Source organism: Vespa velutina, chromosome 7 (genome assembly GCF_912470025.1).
Source record: "Vespa velutina chromosome 7, iVesVel2.1, whole genome shotgun sequence".
In the NCBI taxonomy this organism is placed as follows: Eukaryota; Metazoa; Arthropoda; class Insecta; order Hymenoptera; family Vespidae; genus Vespa; species Vespa velutina.
In genome coordinates, this window is record NC_062194.1 from 6,727,579 (window position 1) to 6,746,548 (window position 18,970).

The window sequence follows — 18,970 nt, forward strand, 5'->3', positions numbered from 1 at the left end:
CGAACGGGCGGGCGTAACGATATCGATAAAGTTATGCCAACGTTCGTTTACGATGCCGTTGTACCTTCTATTCGCGACAGCACAACGTTCTAGTACGCTCGATTAACGTCACTCATATACGACTATATTCTGTCGAAGACAATATAATTTTATTACGTAAGCGTACTCATATGAAAATTATTTTATCATGGAAACTCTCGCGCGTTATCTCTTTTTAATTTTGTGTCATCCTTCGAAAGAAAGATGGAAAAGGATGTAAAATTAATAAACGAGAAAAGAACGAGGAAAAAAGAATAGAAAATAAGAAATAGAAAATAAATAAATAAATAACTTAAAAAGGAATGGAAAAAAAAAAAAAAAACGTTTTTCTACGTTTCGTGATCCACATTTTGACTTTATATTTCAGAAAGTTTATATTTAAGGTAGAAGAAATTATTTCGTTCGTCTCCTCTTTTTCGTTCTCTCGGTGATTATTTTTATTTATTAGTCTTTTTTTTTCAGTTTTTTCCTTATTATTGTTATTTAATTTCGTCCCTGACGATACGATCGATGGCGATGTAAATTCGATACCCGTGACGTCAGTACGTTCGTTCTGGATAAGAGCATTGCATCGTGTTGAAGTATTGGAGAGAGATAAGTATAGAAGGAGAAAAAAATGAGAGAGAGAGAGAGAGAGAGAGAGAGAGAGAGAGAGAGAGAAAGAGGGAGAGTGGGAGGGAGAGTGGGATAGAAGAAAGAAGGGATGTATAAAATCGAAGACGGGGTTGATGCACGATAGAAATCGATTCGATTTAGGCGCTAAAAATAAGTTCTCGCGCAATTAGATTAATCACGCTAATTAACATCGGCTTTGATTTGCTTAATATACATATTATCCGGAGACACTCTTAATGCTGCTGTCACTTCCATAGATCCCGTGTTTATGTCCGTTAAAGTTTTTAAATACGGAAAAGGGACCTTTTCTCATCCAACGAAGAGTTTTATTTAAATTTATCAGCTCGGGAGAATAATATCTCCAGACGGATCTTATTTGAAAATCAATAGGATGGAAAAATCTTATAACCTGATCAATTGGAAATGAATTGCTTCAAGATATTGATTTTGGATTTATACCATGTATTTCTTCTTCTTCTTTTTCTTTTTCTTTTTCTTTTTTTTTTTTTTGTCTTTTTTTGTCCTTTTTTCCTCATCCCTTCGTTTCAATGTTTTAACATTTCAAATATTGTTTCTTTTTTTGTTCTTATTTATTTATTTATTTATTTATTTTTTTTTTTTTTTTTTTTTCCATTGATTGATTGAAGTATCGAACAGTTTTCTTTGAATATTTAACGATTTCATATTATCTTTTTATACGATTGTTGGTTAGAGAAAGAAAGAAAGACAGAATGCGCATAAAAGGAGAAAATATGCAAAGCGGATTTGAAAAGAGATCCAGAGTAAACGGATACCGTTTATTCATACATACATGCATATATACGTCATATTTGCTGATGGAAATGGTCACATTTATACTCGTCATCGTACTGTCATCGAAAAGTATAACAAAAGAAAAATAACGCGATGATGCTTGATATAACTACCCTCTTCTCTATTTAATATATATATATATATTAAATATGTATATATGTATATGTATATGTAAATATATATATGTATATGTATTACCGTTGGCTGCTGTGATACTCCATGCGATAAATTGATATCAGGCGTATGTCGTTCTTGTATGGATGAGTATATATATATGATTATATATATATATATATATATATATATATATATATATTTGTATGTGTATGTGTGTGTCACATCATTACATCAATGTAATAACCGGTTGGCTATCATTTTGTATATAATATTATAACACAAGAGAAAGATGGATACATGAAAAATACGTTTTTATCTTAATAAGATAATATTATAAATAAAAAATTAACGGATATATATATATATATATATATATATTTACTATTATACTATTACTTATACTATTACTATTTACTATTTGACATGTTATACTATTAACGAATATATATATATATATATATATATATATATATATTCAATTAATTTCGATATATATGTATATCGATAATAATAGTCATCGTTTTCGGTGAATTACAAAAAATTATTACGATAATGAAAACCAATTGAGACTTTGCCTTAAATCGAAATTCTCCTCGTTGTCGTTAGAAGCCTAATCTTTTTCTCGGTTCGTTGCTTTTTCGATTTCACTAAAGAACGGGAAATACTTCAAATTCGGAGTACCCTTTTAATGGCTCCCATCTAAGGGAAAAGGAAAAAGAGGAAGGAAGAGGAATGGAAAAAGAGAATGAGATTTTCCTTTTTGAAATGATTTAAAGTTTTTATAAAAATTGAGGGAAGAACGAAGAAGAAAAAGATCAAAGAATGATAAAAAAGAAAATAAAAAGGGAAGGAAGAATGAAAGGGTTGGGATGATAATAAAGAAACTTGAAAATAGTATGAAAAAAGTATTCCTAGCTCGAATTCTCTTAACTTTCATTATCTTATTCGTTGTCACGCGTGTCAGGAGTATGAAGAATTTTTCTTATCGATTTCTACATGATCGAACGAATCAACGAAACTAACTGTAATACATAATTCACTTTGTATTAAAACTATATTGGAAAAAAAAAAAAATCATGAAAAACGTGCTATTTGACTTTTGTAAAAATCGACATATCCGATATCAATGTTTTACGTTTACGTTGATTAAATGTAATTCGACGTGTTCGATAAAATTCTTTCGATAAAATAACAGAAAAAAGATTTTCGAACCGATCAAAAATAAATATTTTCAAGTTGTTATTATGTACATATATATGTATATATTATGTATATGTGTATATATGTACATATGCATATAATATCTAAGTGGGAATAAATGAACGATAATGATTTCGATGATCTCGAGTGTTTATTTTCGAATGAACTCTGTTAGATATCAAAGCATTTCTAAAATAAACACAGAAATATTGAATTGCATTGGTAAGCCACAAATGACGGAGCTGTTGTTGGTAGTATATAAATATAACATACATATGTATTATATTATACGAAGTAGAGAGAGAAAGAGAAAGAGCCAGAGAGAGAGAGAGAGAGAGAGAGAGAGAGAGAGAGAGAGAGAGAGAGAGAGAGAGAGAGAGAGAGAGCAACACAAAATATGATAGAATCGTATATGATGGGACTTTTCAAGCACGATTAGTAAACGAACTTATAATTCGATAAGAAGTTTTCTAGTGTTCTCTCTCTCTCTCTCTCTCTCTCTCTCTCTCTATATATATATATATATATATATATATATATATATATATATATATCAGAAATAAACTCAATAAATACGAAACCGATAGAAAATCGTGTTAATAGGTCGAGTCTGACAAATGTTATCGATTTTTATATTTACATATATTCATTTTTCATCAAAACTAACATTTTTATTAAAGGGGGGTATATATATATATATATATATTTAAATATCTACTCTGCTTGTATAGAATAAAAATGAAAAACGAAAGAAAGAAAAAAGGAAAAAAAAAAGAAAAAAAAAATGGAATATTTTTTAATAGGTTTCATGTATCATTGGAAATTTATTATAGGTGTGCTTCACGTAGCATACTAACGGAGGCAAGACAGATAAATTATTGAGTCGTTTCACTGTTCGTGTGGTTAGATACGTCTGAAATAATTATTAGAATAGTAGCATATCGGTATGCATGCTTATACTATCGTATTTTACCATTGTATGGGGAGGGGTTATAAAGCGTTTGATTCTTGATACAGAAGATAAATTATTACGTTCCTTTTCTTGTCTATGTATTTATACATGTACAAATGTTACATTCGTGAATGTTATCATTCGTAGAAGTTAGTATATGTTTGATCTAGATAAACAATTCTTGGTATACGAGTAATTAATTAATATATTACGTGGGTCATAGTAACGTGGAATTAACGTAGTTTCGGTTTAAGTTTTCGATATGCTAATGGACCATTCTGAATAGCGTTAGTACGTGTGACAGAGCAAAGTAGAGTGATCGAGAGGGAGAGACAGAGAGAGAGAGAGAAGGAAATGGAGGGAAAGAGAGAGAGAGAGAGAGAGAGAGAGAGAGTGAGAGAGAGAGAGAGAGAGAGAGAGTGAGAGAGAGAGAGAGAGAGAGAGAGATGTTAGCGAGTTCTAAAACCGTCCCTAGGGATAATTTTACATACACGTACTCTACTTATATGCACGGGTATAGACAGGTAAGCGATGTTTCATGCAAATACTCATAGTTTATGCGACGGTCAATATCGAACTATGTCAATGTACGATTCTATGTTATGTTGATCACGTAACATACGTGTTATAATATTTCTTGAAATTTTGTATTTATTTTTTCCTCTCTCACTCTCTCTCTCTCTCTCTCTCTCTCTCCTTTGAAGTAACTTTTTTTTATCTATTTTTTTTTTATAAATTTTTCAAATTAAATTTATCAATCTTCCGATAAAACGAGCTTTGTTTATAAACGGAGATAACAGTGAAATTGTTATCCTGTATATTTTGCGAATTATTGTGTTTTTATTTCTATTTATTTATTTATTTATTTATTTATTTATTTATTTATTTATTTATTTATTCTTTATTGATACAATATGTATTTCATCGTGACGAAAGAACTTTCGCAATCGTAGTTCTTTCAGATTGAATTCCATTAAGTATTCCGATGAGACAGATGTATTTTTGATCGTACCCATTCAATGATATATTATTCATTTTGTATTTACATACTGTTGCTTCGTTCCTATTCTATTTTTCTTTCGAACTATTCATCTTGAAAATTGTTTTCTTCCATTAATTTAATGGAAAAATCACGACAGAGAGACGTATTCCTTTAAAAACACACAACGCATTAAATCATCCAATATTTTTTTTGTTATCTATAGTGTATAATTATATCAATGTATGTCTTACAAAATTTAATTGTTTTTAACAATATCTTTTTTTAATTTTGTTTCAGGTAAGTTCACAATATAATAGAGAGATTTAGTAAAAAGGATAAGGCTGACTACTCTATATGTAAGTAAAATCATTTATTATTTCATTCAGAGAAAAACAAAATATATGTATATTATTATTATAATATTTTTTAAAAAATAATACTCTTTTCTCAATAGAAAAGTTGAACGAGATAAATTTTTTAAGTTTTTATCCATTGTTGAGATCATATTATCGACATGAGGTAGATTTCTGCATTACCATCTGATGGTATTCGTTCTTCAATTACCATTCGAGATGAACTGTTTTATCGTTGGTAGGAAATTATTTTCAACAGTAGTTAAATGTTTTAGGTTGATAAGTAATATACGAAATGTAACGATTTTATGCGAGCTATGCAAATTGATCATATAAATTGTAAATTCTTTATCTTTTATTTCGTCTTGATATCGTCTTGAAATAGAATATAAAATTGGAGAACGCATTTGCATAGACAGATAAGTTTGTGATAGAATATCAATTGGATATTCTTCTAGAGATGGTGCTTTTGCGCTTACGGCACCATCTTTCATGAACAAACGTAAGCCTTTATTCATAGCATTTGAATTATTGATCCACTTGTTATGTACTTGTACTACTGAAGCCACACCAATTAAGAAAGCGAGAACATTCGTAGTATTTACATACATACATTAATAAGATATACATATCCAACAAATGTTCGCGATTACTTGGGAAAATAGACGTGTGGTAATTTCGTATGAATTTTTTATTTAAGAGCCGTGTACTGATTTTACACGAACCGTGACACTTTTAAACGCTCTTGACTATAAATCATCATAAAATTGGACATTTAAGATTCTAGAGAGACATTAAGCTCACAACGTAATATGCACAATTTCTTTCTTTCTTTCTTTATTTATTTTTTTTTTTTTATTTTTATTAATTTTTTTTTTTTTTTTTTTTTTTAATTGTTCTTCCGACCAAAATGAAAAAGAACATAAAAAGTAAATAGAAAAAAAAGAAAATAAATATATAAAGCTCAAAGAAGGAGATGGTAAAGTTCACTCATAGCAGCCTGACCCGATTTACGTAGAGCTTGGCGGTTCCATATGACGCGAAAGGAGCTTTGCTGACGTAATTCTACCCCACGCGAACTCTACATCGACCAATCGAGCTATGAACGTTTCCTTCCCCCTCCTCTTCCCCCTCATTATGGATATCTACAAATGTACTCGTTTGTGTACTCTCTCGGTACTACTTTTAGTTTTAATACAAACGTAAGATTCGATTTCGTTTTATGCATTGCCATTCAATTTTCTTTTCCATTTATCGAATATTAAAAAATTTTCAGCATTCAACTTATATTGCATTTTAGGTCTATCAATTTTCTAAAGCTTACTTTACTAAAGCTTCTGTCCCTCTCTCTTTCTCTCTTTTCTCGATTAAAACCATCAGTTTTATCGTCGTTCAATGTTTATCTCCTCCCTTATAATCATTGGTAATATTGAACTTAATTAAGCGTTAATACGAATATTCTATTTAATTTATTCTGCGTAAAATTCATGAAACTTTTCATAGTTTATCAACCTTGTCCTACAATAGAGAATTATCCAATCCAAAATTAATTTGACTTCAATTTTGTTAACTTATCGCTTACATGGTCTTACATCCCTTGTTAGTAAATTAATCCATATAATTTAGTAGTTAGTTCTCCGGAAGTATTTCTTAACTTTAATACTGCTAATCGTAATGTTTCTTTCAAAATTAACTAATTAAGAAACAATACTCCGTATATCTTTATTCAGATATTACTTTATAAAGAAGGAAAATAAATAGTCGTTGAGTATCGTAACAAAATAAAAAATGTATTTATTACATTAAACATTGACTATGTTGTTATATCGTTACGATGCTTGGCTTACGAAGCAAACGCATAAAGGTACTTAGTTGTCGATTTTCAGAAGAACATAGAATTTGTATACAATCGTTAAAACTTAACGTGTTCATTGGACGTTTGTTCACCATTTCTTCGATGGAACAGGATAAGAATATCCAGCGTCTCCTCCGCTAATCGATCCACCGCCGTTAGAAGAATATCCATGACCAATGCTGACATCTATTCCAGAACTAAGTCCACTGGCCAAACTAGATCCAAGATCGGAGTAACCACTTGAAAATCCAGTCGATAGTCCGCTTGAAAATCCGCTTGAAAAGCTACCAGCTCCTGTAGAACTTAACGAAATCGATGGGCCAACTGAGACAGGAACTGGTACTGGGTGGGGAACTGGAACAGGTACAGGTTGAGGTACACGGATTTCGACTGGTTGAGGTACTGGTACAGGATAAGGACGGTCAACCTTAACGGGTACATGACGAGTAACTTCGACTGGAACTGGATGGGGCACTGGTACTGGATAAGGACGATCAACTCTAACTGGAACGGGATGAGGTACTGGTACAGTTCTTGTTATTTCGACCGGTACAGGATGCGGCACTGGAACAGGAACTTGGACTTCACGATGAACTGTGACGCCGGTTATACGTTCAGGTCTGGCTCCTAATATCACACCTCCTGAACTACCTCCATTTAACGAGAATCCTGAACCAAGTCCGGAATCGAGACCATAACCGATAACTCCAGAACTCAATCCACTGGAATATAAACCAGATTTTAATCCACCAGTGGCGTAACCACCCAAACCAATTCCGTTTGAATAACCAACGGAGTCTCCTAAAAGCAAACCACGTTTGTCATGTTTCTTCCCGGCTAATACGGCCGTGGCTAAGAAGAGACAAATCTGAAAAGATCAGTAAATAGATATTGTCGATTATTCAATTATTATCGATTGATTTTTAAATTTTAAACCGAACCCGTACGTACAACTAAGATCCTCATTGTTGTTGCTCTTGCGTTCTGTCGACTCGAGTGTGTCATACTTCGCTTTCAATCGCGCTTTTTATATGCCAGACTGTGACCAGATGGCAATACGTTACCAGGCCAAGTAGGAGTACTTTCACTGGAGCAGCTACACGCCCTACCGAACATACTGCTAACTCCTCTTGATTTTTTTTTTATTTTTTTTTTTTTTTTCCTTTCTTCTGACCGGTCCATCTGATTCTTACCGAACTTGACGATACGTAACAACGGTACACCGTTAAGGTAGCGCGTAATTCAATGGTAACTGTTCCAATTTCATGACACAAAAGAATGTACGTAATACCAGGGTGAATCAACGATCGATCAATGTTAACCGATCTCCACCTTTCTCCATGCTTTTATTATTTTTAAAATTGACAAATTAATAATATCACGTTACTTCTTTGTCTTTCATTAAGGCAAACACTTTCCAAAAAAATTTCATTATCTATTAATCTATCGTACGTAATAATGAGATTCTTTTTGTGAATATTTAAATCTTGATTGATAGATAAATATATCGAATTTTTATCGGAATAAATTGATAAACGATTAAAAATATTTTGCTCTATAAATTAGTTCATATATATATATATATATGTATATACGAACTAATAAAATTCATGATGTGAACTAATAAAAATTAGAAGATTTTAGATTTTTAGTAAAAAATTATTAGAATTGTTTATTAGAAAATTTTATCTAATAATACATATGAAAATGTTATTATTTGCAAATTATATTCGATATAATGGATGATATATAATGGATTGCCTTTCACAAATTATGATTCTATGTCTTTCCTGTTTGAGAGTCCCTTCGAATTCTTTTTTTTTTTTTTTTTTCTTTTTCTTTTTCTTTTCTTTTCTTTCCTTTTTTTTTTTTTCTTGGAAGTCTTACAGAGCAGGAAGTAGTGCTCTCGTCTTGTCCTCTTCCGTTCACTTTCATGCAGCCCCGTTGTGTCATCGCAAGCAGACGACGATTAAGATATGTCCGATGAGAGAGAGAGAGAGAGAGAGAGAGAGAGAGAGAAAAAATACATATATTATATTAAAAGTCGACCGTTTACGTAAATATTCCCCCGTCTTCCCTCCTTCCACACACCCTCCGATCCTCCCGCAAACGTTTCTTTTCCCTTCGTGAAAACTAGAAATCGTGTTTATTTTCGAACGACTTCATCAGTTTTCATGATATTCATGATATAACGAGACACATACGAAATCGTGATGGAACGTTATCGTTTCGAATCGAGTTATTTATCGTGACATTTCCACATTTTCGAAAGTATAATATTAACCTAAAACGTAGAAAGTGATAGTTTTTAAAATACTCGGAGAGACCTATTGACAAAATCTTTCTCAATCTCTGTTTTATTAGCGATCAGTGCGATCAATTCGAAAACGAAGAAAGGATGGATGAATGGAGTTGGATTGTGCCGTGTGGTGGGGGGGGGGGGGGTGAGGGGGGGGGGGGGGGGGGGGGGGGGGAGGGGAAGTGTTTTCTTTTTTTTTCTTCTTCTTCTTTTTTCTTTCTCTTTTCTTTTTATCGTCTATTTAGCCCGATAATAATCCATTTCCGTTCCCGTTGAAAGTGAAATATCCAACGCGTTTCTTTATATTTACCATTTAAGGGATTTCAATCAATTATACGAGATAGCTTCGTCTTTTTCTCATAATTTTATCTTTTCTACGAGATGCTTCATATTTCTCTCGTCGCTCCTTAGATATCTTCTATTTCAGTGGCTACAAAGCAGTTACAAAAAAAAAAAAAGAAAAAAAAAAAGAAAAAAAGAAAGAAAAAAAACAGAAAGAAAGAAAAATGAGCTATTAAGTAAATAATATCTATTCCTTGTAACGTGTCCGGTTTAGTAAAAATATGTCTTAAAGTATCTAGTTGATATCTTTCTTTGGGATTTTCTTCCTTCCTTTGGGATTTTCGATCTTTCCCTTCTTAGTTTTTGCCTTTCTTTTTTCCTATCTTCCTCCCTTTCTTCCTTCCTTCCTTTGGGATTTTCATTCCTTCTTTCCCTTCTTCCTTAGTTATTGCTTTTCTTTCTCTCTTTCTTCCTTTCTTTCTTCCTTCTTTTCTTTCTTTCTTTCTTTCATCTATCTATTTTTATTTTTTCTTTTTATCTGAGTAAAGGACCTTTTAAAAAACGTGCACGCTGCAAGTGATAACCATCTCGACGTTCTCTTCTTCTTCTTCTTCTTCTTTTTCTTCTTCTTCTTCCTCTTCTTCTTCTTCTTTCTTTTTCTTTTTTTCTTCTTCTTCTTCTTCTTTTTTTTTTGTTCTTTTTTCTTTTTCTTATTCCCTTTATTCTTCTTCGTCGTTATCCTCGTTGAAGTTCTTAACGAAAAAAACGTGCATGTGCATATATCGTCCACATGCAAAATTCAATGGAATTTCTCGAAACGATTTATATTCACCGTGTATACGTATCACCGCGAAGGTAAGTTTTATTTAAATTACTCGCAATGCTCTCTGAAAAACGTGTCGCAATTTAGTTTCTCTATATCGCGAGACGTCGTGTAAGATACGGAAAGAAATCATGCATCTCTCGAAAGCTTTCCGTTTTTCGATAAAGGAACGGACTTTCCTTCTAAAAGAAGACGAAGACGAAAAAGAAGAGAGAAGAAGAAGAAGAAGAGAGAGAGAGATAGAGAGAGAAAGAGAGAGAGAGAGAGAGAGAGAGAGAGAGAGAGAGAGGGAGAGAAATCGTCTTAAAATGGAGTAAATTGTAAAATGAAACATGATTTCCATTTCGTTTTCTAAGTGGTAAATCGTCAATCACTAAGATATGATGAATCGATAGATACTCACGAGAAATGGATCAGCATTTCCCGTAAAAATTGAAGAAAAAGAGAAAAAAAGAAAAAAGAGAAATAATAATAAAATAAATAAAGAATAAAACTAACTCGAAATACGATACCGATAAAATAGAGGAAGAGTATATATATATATATATATATATATATATATATATATATATATATATATATATATATATATATACATATTTACTGCTATCATCTAACCTTACTTTTCGTTGAATCTTGTGATTTCCTTCGGGATTATTCGCGATTTTACGAGACCGGTCAATGTCGTATTTTGATATCGATATATTACGTTCGTTGAAAATCGTTGCGTTTCACGTTTTCCCATTCTCCCAATATCTTTTCATTTTTCCTTTTTTTTTTTTTTTTTTCTTTTTTTGAAAAGTTATTTCATAAGTATTTCGTACGGTTCGAAATAGAAATGAATAATTGCCCTCCGTATAAAAAAAAGTAATTTGCAAAATCGAAACAGATGATTGGTAGCTTTTATGAAGTTAGGAAGGGGGTAGAAAAGGAAGAAGGTCGAGAGTTTTCGTTGAAACGCTTTTACCCCGATCGGAAATCTGTCTCTCGAAGATTCGATTTCGTCACGGTATGTCAGTACCACAGTGCCATTTGCCGTTGCTCCTCTTTTCCAACTCGATTTTTCTCGCTCGCACGCGTCTGATACATTGCATTTGTTGAACGAAAGGGAGAGAGAGAGAGTGAGAGAGAGAGAGAGAGAGAGAGGGAGAGAGAGAGAGAAAAAGAGAAAAAGAATATAAACAAGGTCATGCTCCGAAATCGAGAGGATGTGCTTCGCAAAATTCTAGATCGCATTTCATAAATTCTATTATCTTCTTTGTCTATCTACCTGGCTAAATTCTATTCTATCGTTTGGAAAAAGAATCAGATTATTTTCCATATATAGAATTCTTGAGAAACGTGAATGATCGAAATTATTACGAAATTTCTGCAATTGACGTCTTATCTCACGAATAGATTTTATCTGTATATTCATGTACATGGATATATATATATATATATATATATATATATGTGGGAATAAATACATATCATAGACGATTCATTCACGCATGCACGTAAATGCGGTTGAACGATAGATGACTTTGCTCGGATTATATCGCCGTATACGATGTTTTAATTGCCAATCTGTTCTTTATATGCCATTTGGATGTTCTTTTCCTTTTTATATGCTCCATTTTTTTATTACTCTCTCCCTCCTTCCCTCTCTCTCTCTCTCCCTCTTTCTCTCTATCTCTTTTTTTTTGTTATTCCTTTTATTAGTTCAACGAAATCCGAAAGTCACATGTATATATATATATATATATATATATATATATATATATATCATTTGCATAACGAAAAAAGTATCATTTTGATGATGTAACTCTGACAAAATCATGAATTAAGCCGGAAGTGGTCGATACCACTAAATTGATCGATCGATCGTTTACGGTACGGTACAGTCCGGTTTGGTATGAGGCAGCAAATAAGAGAGAAAGATATAATTGCACGAACGAAGATGGCAGTTTTCTACGTTTAACTTGTGATCCGACATAAAAGTAAAAGGCGTGGAAACGATGTTATCCAACCGGACCAGTTTGCGAATCGAATTCTCTTCTTTTATTCTTTCTTTTTTTCTTCGTATATATTTTTCTTTTCTCTCCTCTTCTCTCTCTCTCTCTCTCTCTCTCTCTCACTCTTTTTTTTTGTTTGTTACATCGGCATATAATATGTGTATGACCAAGCGAGAAAGTAAAGATCGATGACTCGCGTTCGAGCCGAGTGAAAATTCGATCTTAAATAATCTTTATTCGATCGTTTCAAACGAACGTCCGATTATCGGATTGATTTCAAATTTTATTTTCTATCTATTTTTAAATCAATAATCAATTTATGTATTTATCTCGTGATATTGGAATGGTAGATTTAAAAAAAAAAAAAAAAAAAAAAAAGAGAGAGAGAGAAAAAAGAAAGAAAGAAGGAAGGAAAAAGAAAAGATAGAGAAAGAGAAAAAGAAAGCAAGAAAGAAAGAAAGAAAGAAAGAAAGAAAGTAATGGATAGTGATCGCGGTTGGGCCATGAGATAAAATTATTCGTCTCCTGAGAAAGGATAATGGATTGTCCTTCGTGTACTCGTGAAAGTAACTCTTTGCGTAACCGCGCATGTCGCTTTTTGGACAATATGTGCAACAACGATTTTCGGTACTCGATCTTCTTTCTCTTTCTCACTCTCTCTCTCTCTCTCTCTCTCTTTCTCTTTCTCTCTTTGTCTCTCTCTCTCTCTCTCTCTCTCTTTCTCTTTCTCTTTTTCTTTTTCTTTTTCCTTCTCTCTTTCAGACAAAAGACCGAAGTACTTAAACGGGGACTCTCAGATGATAAATTTTTTCAATACCTTCACATTTTCTCTAAAGGAAGATATAGGGAGAACCGGGAGAACAAAGGTCAACGTTCAGAGAGAATATTCGAGTACGAACGTGAAACGGTATTAACCGATGATTTACGAATTCCTCGGATTCTCCGGCATGGCCGACCCAACGGGAAAGAAGAAAGAAAATTAATGGGGAGGAGTCACAGATGCTCGATCAAATAAAAATCTTGTTCCTCTTCGTTTGTAACAAAAAAGATCTGCAGAAGAGTTCTTTCTTTCTTTCAACGTTCAAATCGTCCTTTAAACTTGACATTATTACCACACGTACACATACACATACACACATACACACACATACACATTTTTCATTTTTCTATGTTACCTTGCATTTCTTTCCGATAAAATTGTGTTCAAGATCGATAAATCAATCTCAGTAGAAATAAGCGATATAATAGTTGTTTATACAATTCGATTAAAATCATTTGTCCACGATTAATAAATGTAATATTACAAGTTTAATCGTGACGATGAAGTTTCTATTGATTTTCAAAAATCTCATAATAATACGGATTACAAAGGGTATCATTTAGAAATAATATTAGAATTTCTCGACAATTTATTGCAATTGATATAGAAATTTTATTGATTTCCTCTTAAAAAAATAAACTACTCCACAGTCATTTCTTTTTATACTTAATCCGAGTAAAATCCTCAAGGTGTATGTTTTGTAAATCGATATCGTCGTAATTAAGTTCTATCTTCTTTTTCATTTCTTTTTAGCTTTTTTTTTTAATTATCATGTTTATTATTATTATTATTATTATCATTATTTTCTCGTTTATTCAATTCACTCAATGAAACATGTATTATAGGTATTATGTTATTCTTTCTTTATTTTTTCTTCTTTTTTATAAACGCCACGATAGTTCTCGTTGTGGTTTAAAGTTGATCGTTATAAGGTTGGAAAGATAAAATATCAATGAGAAACGAAAAGAATGCCTCCTCGTTTTCTTTTAGTTCGTACGGTGTATCTTAATCGTCTAAAATTTGTTTTCCCAAGCAATTAAGCTCGTTCCTTTCGAGAAAGAAAGCTCCTCACGTACCTGCATATATATTCAACAGAAGAGTCTTATCTATTCTTTCACTCTTCCCTTTTACTATTCCACTCTCTTTATCTCTTTCTCTCTCTCTTTCTCTCTCTTTAATTACAGAAATTGGCTTAATGCTTTTTCATTTTAAGAACCACGACAATTCACAGTGGTTTTTCTATTATGGAAAGTACACGACATGTTATTCAACCATTAAATTTTATCGTTACTTAAGGAATTATTGAATGAAACGAAAACAATCCTGCCTCGTAAAAAGTATTAATTTCATGGAAATAAGAGGAATACAGTTTTAATAAATATGAATTATTATCGTTTACTTGTAGATATTTATACTTTATAATTTGACAGAGTTTATGTTAGTAATCATTTGTTGTTTCTACCCACTCTCTTTCTCTCTCTCTCTCGCTCTCTCTTTCTCTTTCTCACTCTCTTACTCGACTATCAAACGTTAAGTATACATTTAAACCAACGAAATTTATCGACGATCTCGTAATCGTAAACTCATCGAAACATTGGCGATTACTAAAGCCATCGAAGCTTAATGGAAATGATCGGAACGTTAAAGGACCGTGGCAATATGTGTAGTAGTGTTAGATATATATATATATATATATTCGAGGGTGTAGAAACGTGTTCGCGAGGATATATAGACGAATTTGACGTATGAGTGGTACGTGGATATTGTACTAAGTGGTTATTGATATTAATGACATACCGGTCAAACCGACATGGTAATAAGTACCCTCCGAGTGACAAATTACTTTTCACCGTAATCGTAGTTGTAAATCATAGTTATATCTCCCCCTCAAAGGTTCCTCACCTTTATTAAAAAGGAAAATTATTACTGGGCGTCGCGTCGTTCATTTTAAGCTAATCAGATTACAAGATTGATGCACTTTCTCTCTAATTAAGAAATTAATTAATTGCACCGAAATCGTTTCTTTTTTTTTTTTTTTCTTTTGTCCTTCGTTTCTTTTCCCTTCTTTCTTTCTCTTTCCCTCTCTTTCTCTCGTTCTCTCTCTCTCTCTCTCTCTCTCTCTTTCTTTTTCTTTTTAGATATTTAACGCTTCGTTTTGTTATTATGTAACGACCAAGGTTAAAAACTATAAGTAAACTCATTTATTTAACTTCATCGGATTTCTCGAACCAACCAAACGTTCTACTTTAGAAGTACTTTCTTTTATATATATATGTATATATATATATAAAGTTATTCGAAGGTAGAACGACTTGAAGGAATATCTTCATGTAATTGGTATTCAGTTGTCTACATTTACATTCGCATATATATACCTGTCTACCTATTCGCGCATGTAAATACATCTCATTATATGTTGCATTTTGAACTTTCATCACGTAATGGATACTGTGAATCTCGCATCTGTAGATGATCATTATCCTATTTGAATGCAATTATGTCAGAGAAGACAATTTCATTCATTGTGTATATATATTCATATATGTAATATACATATATGAATATATATATATATATATATATATATATATATATATATATATATACGTATAACGAGTAGCTAGTTGTTTGACAACTTCGACTTCGTATCTCGAATATAGAACTTCAGAGTGAAGAAAGTTCCGCTAAGATAGTACTAGTCGTAAAAATGTTAGTAAAACTATAAAAATTCGTACGTTTAGCATGAATATTCGATGGGCCAATCGAATAAATTTACATGATAAATAAGCGAAATCCAATCCGATTTTAATTATATGAAATTGACAAAATTTTTGATACGAATCATGATTAATTTGATCATTAAAGTATGAATTCGAAAGAGTAATTTCAAATAAATAAACTTCGATCGATAAAAGTTGAAATAATACGACGTTATAGTAAATTACTAGATAACAGTTTCTAACAACTATACTATTGTAGAAATACCGTCATATTTTAATGCAATTTAAAGGAAGCCTTTTTGGATCAGTTCGGCTTGTTAGTATGAATATTTAAAAGGTCGATATCAAAGTATGTTGATACGTATGTAGGTGCATACACGAAACATTTACATACACATGATCATGTAAAGAAGTTTAGACGAGTCGTATGTATATATGTATGCGTGTACATATGCATTCATGCATGTATACAGTTAGCAAACATGAAATTTATTTTGGTGAAAATTGTTTTATCTATATTTCCTTTAACGATATTTATAAATGTTTGGTTATACATATATAATATGATTCTATATATGTAAATATATATATATATACATGGATACGCGTGTATTCGTAAAAGCAAAACGAAGTTAGCATTTATCGGTCTTTTCAAAAATATGTATTTATCTTATAATCGATCGATTCTAAGGAAATTCTCGTGCAATTCTCGAGGGTGCGTCGTTCCTTCCTTCCTTCCTTTCGAATTATGCGTCTCGACGAAGTTCCCTCGTTCAATTTCGCGCAACATTAGAGCCGGTCGATCGGTAGAAAGAGAGAAAAATATAAGAAGAACTCGGCCGTATTCATTCTCGTTTTGTATTTAACCTATAAACAACGATGTCACTTGGAGCAACGATCCCTGGAAGGCAGTCCGATTATTCATCGTCCAGGAAGCCGATCATTCCCTCCTCCATCGAAAGAGGAGAAATCATTCCGTTCGATGGAACTCCTGAACGACGTTCTGACGAGTCTCAAGACGATCGTCATGATCGGCACGCGTTTGCAAAATCAAGACCGAGTTCTCCCGATACCTGCACGTCTGGTCATGAGACCGACGGTTCGATCTTTTAATTTGCTTTTCTTTTTCTTTCTTTCTTTCTTTTCTTCTTCTTCTTTCTTTTCTTTTTTTTTTACTTTGGAAAAAATCTTCCTCGATATGTCTTTCAGATCGTATTACGATATTTTTAAATAAATAATTTTTGATTTTTTTTTAATAGTTTAGTGTGTTTATTAAATAGTTTAATTAAATAGTTAATTAAACTATTAAATTTAACTATTTAATTTAATAGTTAATTAAATAGTTTAAATTGTATCGTAGGAAGATTAAATCTTTATAACACCATTTCAACTTTCAAAATCGTATGATTAATTGTTAGTTTATATTTAAAATTTTTCTATTTCTCTTTTTTTTTTTAAATATAAATTATATTACTCGAATTATATATATATATATATATATATGCACTGTGACATTATATAATTTAAAAAGATGGTTATAGAGATTAATCGCCTTGTTAAATGTTTTAAATACAAGGAAATCAATTCGTTTTATATCATTTATAAGAAATAATACTATATTATTATTTGTATCATATATAAATTTATTTTATATAAAATAATATATAGCATAATTATTATTTATATTTTGTAATATTATTTAATGAATAGAAGCCGATTATGAAACTTCGAGTGAAGGACCGTCAAGGCTCGTCGAAGGAAAATCCAGTCACACTCGTTTCTTATCAAAATCGCATTCCGATAATATTCGGAAAGAGGAAGAGGTCGAGAGTTTAAAGGTTTTGGAAACGAACGTGAAATCGAATTCAAATCTATATACCTACTTTAAAGAGGACGTAGACGATATCGGAATGAGTTCGGTGTCCTTACCAATTCTGAGAAACATCGAATCAAATCCTATTACAGAAGTCAAAGATCGTATGATCTCGGATTCCTCGTTTGCTCGTCAGCAAAAATTACAAATGATAGTCGAACAAACGGAACTTCTGTTATCGGCCGAATCAAAATTAGTCGATTCGGTCAAACCGGAAGTCTGTTATTTGGGCAAGAAATATGAACTGAATAGACGAGAGTCATTAATGTTATTGCCGGTAATTCAGGTAGATAGATAAGTAAGATACTATAACACGTTGATTGTTCAACGATTTTTGCAAAAATCGATACGTCCTTCGTTATTTTTCTTACGAAGAATAAAATTATAATAAAATTTACTGTTATCTTTTTTTCTTTTTCTTTTCTTTTCTTTTTCTTTTTCTTTCTTTTTTTTATATTCTAAACACAAAAAGTCGAATGTAACAATCAACGTATTAAAAAAGAGTCTCTATTTTCATTATATATACACATATACAGAGACATTGAATTTGATGTATTGACAAATAACAATCTTGTCGTAGGATATTAAATTAACGGATCAAACGAAAGAATCAATGCCTAGAATGATGATAGAAAAATTAGACAAGTCGATCGATACATATTCGAAAAACCAAAAAGTTTCTCATGAATTGATCGACATAATTGAGAATCCAGAATTATCTAGAACGTCGTTCTATATTCCACCGTATACAGTGAACGACGCGTTATTGGATAAACCAAATGATAAATATTATTCGTTTGATTCGAGTACAAAAAGACGACGGGGGATTAATCTTAATGACACCAATGTACTCTTGAAGATACACGGTGAATTGTCGCCACTTAGATGCGAGCTCAGCGAAATAGCCGCTAAATTTCGTGCACTGAGATTACAAAGAATATACGGTTCAATTGAGGAAAGTAAAAATGTCTCTTCCGGTAGCTACGCGTTTAATCCAATGGATATCGATCGTGGTTCGTTGAAGGAGAATAGTATCGTCGGCAATTTGAACACGCAGTTTTCACCAATGACGATGGTCGGTAAATCGATGTCCCGAGAAAGTTTCAACCATATCTCTACCGGTAATTTCAAGTTTTTCGTTCAAACCGGTTTACATGAAGATCGATCGTACTGTGAACCAAGACAACCAATGTATTTTGATATAACTCCAGGCAATAACGATTCTACGAT

The 18,970-nt window shown here is 32.0% G+C and overlaps 2 protein-coding genes across 3 annotated transcripts in view; one reads left to right on the forward strand and one right to left on the reverse strand.

The window, feature by feature from the left end:
• Positions 1-18,970, forward strand: part of LOC124950291 (cAMP-specific 3',5'-cyclic phosphodiesterase) — a 333,991-nt gene that overhangs the window by 109,943 nt on the left and 205,078 nt on the right. The gene's annotated exons all lie outside the window — the stretch shown is intronic.
• Positions 6,898-7,907, reverse strand: LOC124950294 (tetra-peptide repeat homeobox protein 1-like). Its single transcript, XM_047496773.1, has 2 exons — positions 7,878-7,907; positions 6,898-7,794 (listed from the first exon to the last, which is right to left on the reverse strand). The coding sequence occupies exons 1-2, from the start codon at positions 7,890-7,892 to the stop codon at positions 7,015-7,017; spliced, it is 795 nt and encodes a 264-aa protein (XP_047352729.1). The 5' UTR covers positions 7,893-7,907; the 3' UTR covers positions 6,898-7,014.